Below are 3,465 nucleotides of genomic sequence, written 5' to 3' on the forward strand. Positions count from 1 at the left end.
CCATTTCCCTCCACACACTTACTACCGCCTTTTCCAAGTCTCTTATTCCTATCCACGGCAAGAAGGCTCTGGTGAATTTAGGAAAGTTGGTTATAGTTTCACCCTTTTTTTTGGACACAGCTGGTGGTGACAAAGCCTTCCTCCCGAGAGAGTGCTGCTAGCATGTCAGGGACCAGCATCCCCAGTGTGCAAGCGCCTTGTGCTCTTCCATTTTCTTTGGCCTAAATGCCACAAAATACGCAGAGGATTCACATACCCTGTTAAACTATTAATTTTTATGATTGCCCACTCAAAACCCTAAACACTGAGTCAGAGAGTATTTCCCATCTTCACATTGTGGGTTGTTTTGTCCACTTGTCCTACCCATTTTAATTTCTATTAACGCTTCTGATGGGACCGGGGACAGGATTAACCAGCTGAGGGAAGGGGGAGCGACTGTGTGCCTCAAACGAGCCTGAGAAGGGAGCTCCGAGCTTGGCACAGGAGGATCTTCTGTGTGAGATGTTGGCTGGAAAAGGCCATTAGCTCAGCGTCTCCTTAATCACAGCCCTGCGCTTTAACCGATGTCCAGGAGGGGATATGACCCCGGTGGCGTGTTGGGCCTGGGGGCTGTACTACATGCGAGGCGCTGCAAAAGGGAAGGTGGGAGATGAGGGGGGGATGCAGAGACCACAGAAGGGGCTCAGGAGTGGTGTATCAGGGGTTCTTTTCCTGCAAAGCCCTTTCCTGGGCAAAGCCGCATCAGACACCAGCGGTGCTGTGCCCAGCTCTCTGCACGGCCACCCTGCCGGCCACCAGACCCCATGTCCTGCAGACCACATCTTCCAAACCAGAGTCATCAGCACATTTGATTTGTTTCCTTCTCCTTTCTTCTTCCAGAGAAGTTGTGCAAACATAAGAGACTCTTCAAGGAAGTCCATTTCTACCTTTCTTCTCCTCCAAGAAGCCTTGGCTTGCTTCATCCCCAAGTCCCAGCCAGGTGCCCTCCCATGCCCCCACTTACCATCGTCTCACGTGGGTTGCCACCAGGCCCTCTCCTCGCACACAGACCACAGCCGCATCTCTCCTTCCCGGGGAGCAGATCTGTGCATGGAAGCTGGGCTGATGTCCACCAGTGCTCCGTGGTGCTGCCGTCAGGGTCTGTGCCACTCACCCTTCCTGCCCTCGGGTCCTCTCTGTGGGTTATGGTAGGTTTTGTCCCATCTCCCTGCAGAAATGACCCATCCGTGCACTGATGACCACAAGTGTCCACCCATCCGACCCCCTCATTTTGATCCCATGGCTGGTGTGGGAGGCAGAGGCAATGCTTGGGCTCAGACCCAGACTCTCCTCAGAAGCCCCACTGTCCCTGCCCCATTTCTTCCCCTTCTATAAGGTGCCCTGAACCCACCAAAAGCATCTCTGCCATGCCCTGCTCTGGGGTCTCTCCTGGTTTGGTCCAGTGTGGCTTTTTCTGCCCATCCCATCCCGTCCTGTCCCATCCCACGTGCTCACTGCCTAACCCAGTGCCCTTGGCTTGGCCAGGGTGGTTGGGGAGGCTGGTTTTGGGGAGACTCGTTACTCACTTGCTTTTGACCACTGAGGGAAACCAGCTAAACCCATCAATAAGCTGTTCCTGCCTGGCTATGTTGGGTTGCCTCTCCAGCTAGAAATCAACAGGCAAGCACCAGGCGTGGTGTCTTGCTGCCACAGAAAGTTGGTTTTAATCTGATTTCACGGGTGAATTTCAGTTCCCCCGAAGCCTCCTGGAAGGCCCTCACAGCCTCACTGCTCTTCCGCAGAAAGCAGAAGTGGCTGCCCCGCTCACCGCCCTCTTCCATCGACCACTGGACGTGCCCCCAAAATAAAGAATGACAGAAATCCCCTTGTCCCTGGGAAGAGGCTTCTTGGAGCACGTCCAAAATTTTTGGAAAAAGCGGTTAAAGTGGGTGGCATGCAGAGGATAAATGGGGCGAGAGCCAGAGCCACCGACACAGAGCAAGCTGACACGGAGCAGGACAGAAGAAGAGCGCTCACACAGCCACCATGCTCGCTGCCAGGACGGTCCTGCTGCTCGCCCTGCTCCTCGCCTTCGCCCTGCGCCACGCCACAGGTACCGCACCTCCTGGGTCCTCACCCGGTACCTCCCGCTGGGGAGCTCAGGCCAGGGACCCCAGCGGGGACGGTGCTGCTGGCAGGAGCAGCAACCCCCGTCCCGGGGTGCAGGGGAGGATGGGGAAGGGTGGAGGGGGTGCGGGTGGCCTCATCAAAGCTGACCCTGGGGAGATGCTGCAGGAACTTGGGAGAGACTGCGGCAGCTGCCCCCCAGCCTCAGCTGGATGAGCAAGTGCTTGGGGAGAGGGGGAGGGAGCGTGTGCAGCTGTTTGGAGCCCCCCAAAGCACCCTGTAAGCGGGAAACCCACAAAACCGCGTCCCCAGACCGAGCGCCCTGATCTCACCGTGCACTCTGGCAGCTGCTGCACGTTTCCCAGTCCTGCGCTTGCTGCCGTGAAGGGCAACGCATCCCTGCCGCGGGATGCTGCGGGAGCTGCCGAGCTCCACGGCCTCACCTCCCCGTCGGATATCCTGCGGTGTCTCTGTCTGCCCACGTGAAATGCCACCGAGGGTGCTCACGACTCTCTCCCTTTCGCAGCCCACTTCACGCCCATCGAATGCTGCTCGAAGCACGCCCAGAAACCCGTCCGACACGTGCAGAGCTTCTACGAGACGCCCAGGGACTGCGCCTTTCCCGCAGTTGTGTGAGTATCCCGGCGTTTGTCCCCCACCCTTTGCCCAGCATCACGGGTGGGAGCCGCAGCAGCTGCCCCCATCCCAGCTGGGAGCACTCTCCGGGCGGGACTGGGGTAGGAAAGTAGCTCTGTGGGGTGGGCAGATGGGGGAAAATTCCAGTTTTCTAATTCTCATCGCGGATGCCAGTGGTCTGGGAAGAGTCAGACGTGCACTGTCAGCCCGAGGAGGGCAAGGGCTGCTGGAGCCGGCTCCACAGCTCCATCCGGGATGGAGCTGCACACAGGGAGGGGAGGAGCAGCGCATGGAAAGGGAACGGCTCACGGTTCATGTTTTCACTCTCTTCCCTCACTTCGTCGCTGCAGGCTTGTGGCTGGCACCGGTGACAAGATCTGCGCCAACCCTAAGAAGTCCTGGGTGAAGAAAGTCATAAAAAAGCTTCAAAGGGAAAAATGAAATCCTCCTCCTGCCATCCCCCATCCCACTCGCCCATCCAGCCCGCCCGTCTCTGGAGGGAGCAGATGGCACCCGCAGCACTTCTCCAAAGGGTGCTGGGGTGGTGGGTGCCACCACTGCAGCTGGAGCCAGCCCGGACCCCGGCTGGGTGTCACAGCCGCACGGGCCAGCCGGCCACCAAGTCCCTCTCATTGTCACCACCTGCCAGGACGTGCCCGGTGGAGCCAATATTTGTAATAAAGACTCATTGCCACAATGAATTTTGAATTAATTTTGAATTTG

At 57.8% G+C, this 3,465-nt stretch overlaps 1 protein-coding gene across 1 annotated transcript; it reads left to right on the forward strand.

Annotated features, from left to right (window-relative positions):
• Positions 1-2,025: 2,025 nt before the first annotated feature.
• On the forward strand, positions 2,026-3,183 carry LOC104517090 (C-C motif chemokine 5-like). The gene is made up of 3 exons (XM_010161646.1): positions 2,026-2,092; positions 2,633-2,738; positions 3,093-3,183. Exons 1-3 carry the CDS (start codon positions 2,026-2,028, stop codon positions 3,181-3,183), a joined length of 264 nt encoding a protein of 87 aa, XP_010159948.1.
• The last annotated feature ends 282 nt before the right edge of the window (positions 3,184-3,465 follow it).

This window comes from Eurypyga helias, unplaced genomic scaffold, assembly GCF_000690775.1.
Source record: "Eurypyga helias isolate BGI_N326 unplaced genomic scaffold, ASM69077v1 scaffold26891, whole genome shotgun sequence".
Lineage (NCBI taxonomy): Eukaryota > Metazoa > Chordata > Aves > Eurypygiformes > Eurypygidae > Eurypyga > Eurypyga helias.

Bases quoted from the DNA above. Each gene is read 5' to 3' on its own strand.
- LOC104517090 (XM_010161646.1), top strand. From the start codon at position 2,026: ATGCTCGCTGCCAGGACGGTCCTGCTGCTCGCCCTGCTCCTCGCCTTC. The intron at 2,093-2,632 runs GTACCGCACCTC...TCCCTTTCGCAG, and splicing joins CGCCCTGCGCCACGCCACAG to CCCACTTCACGCCCATCGAA. The intron at 2,739-3,092 runs GTGAGTATCCCG...TCGTCGCTGCAG, and splicing joins TGCGCCTTTCCCGCAGTTGT to GCTTGTGGCTGGCACCGGTG.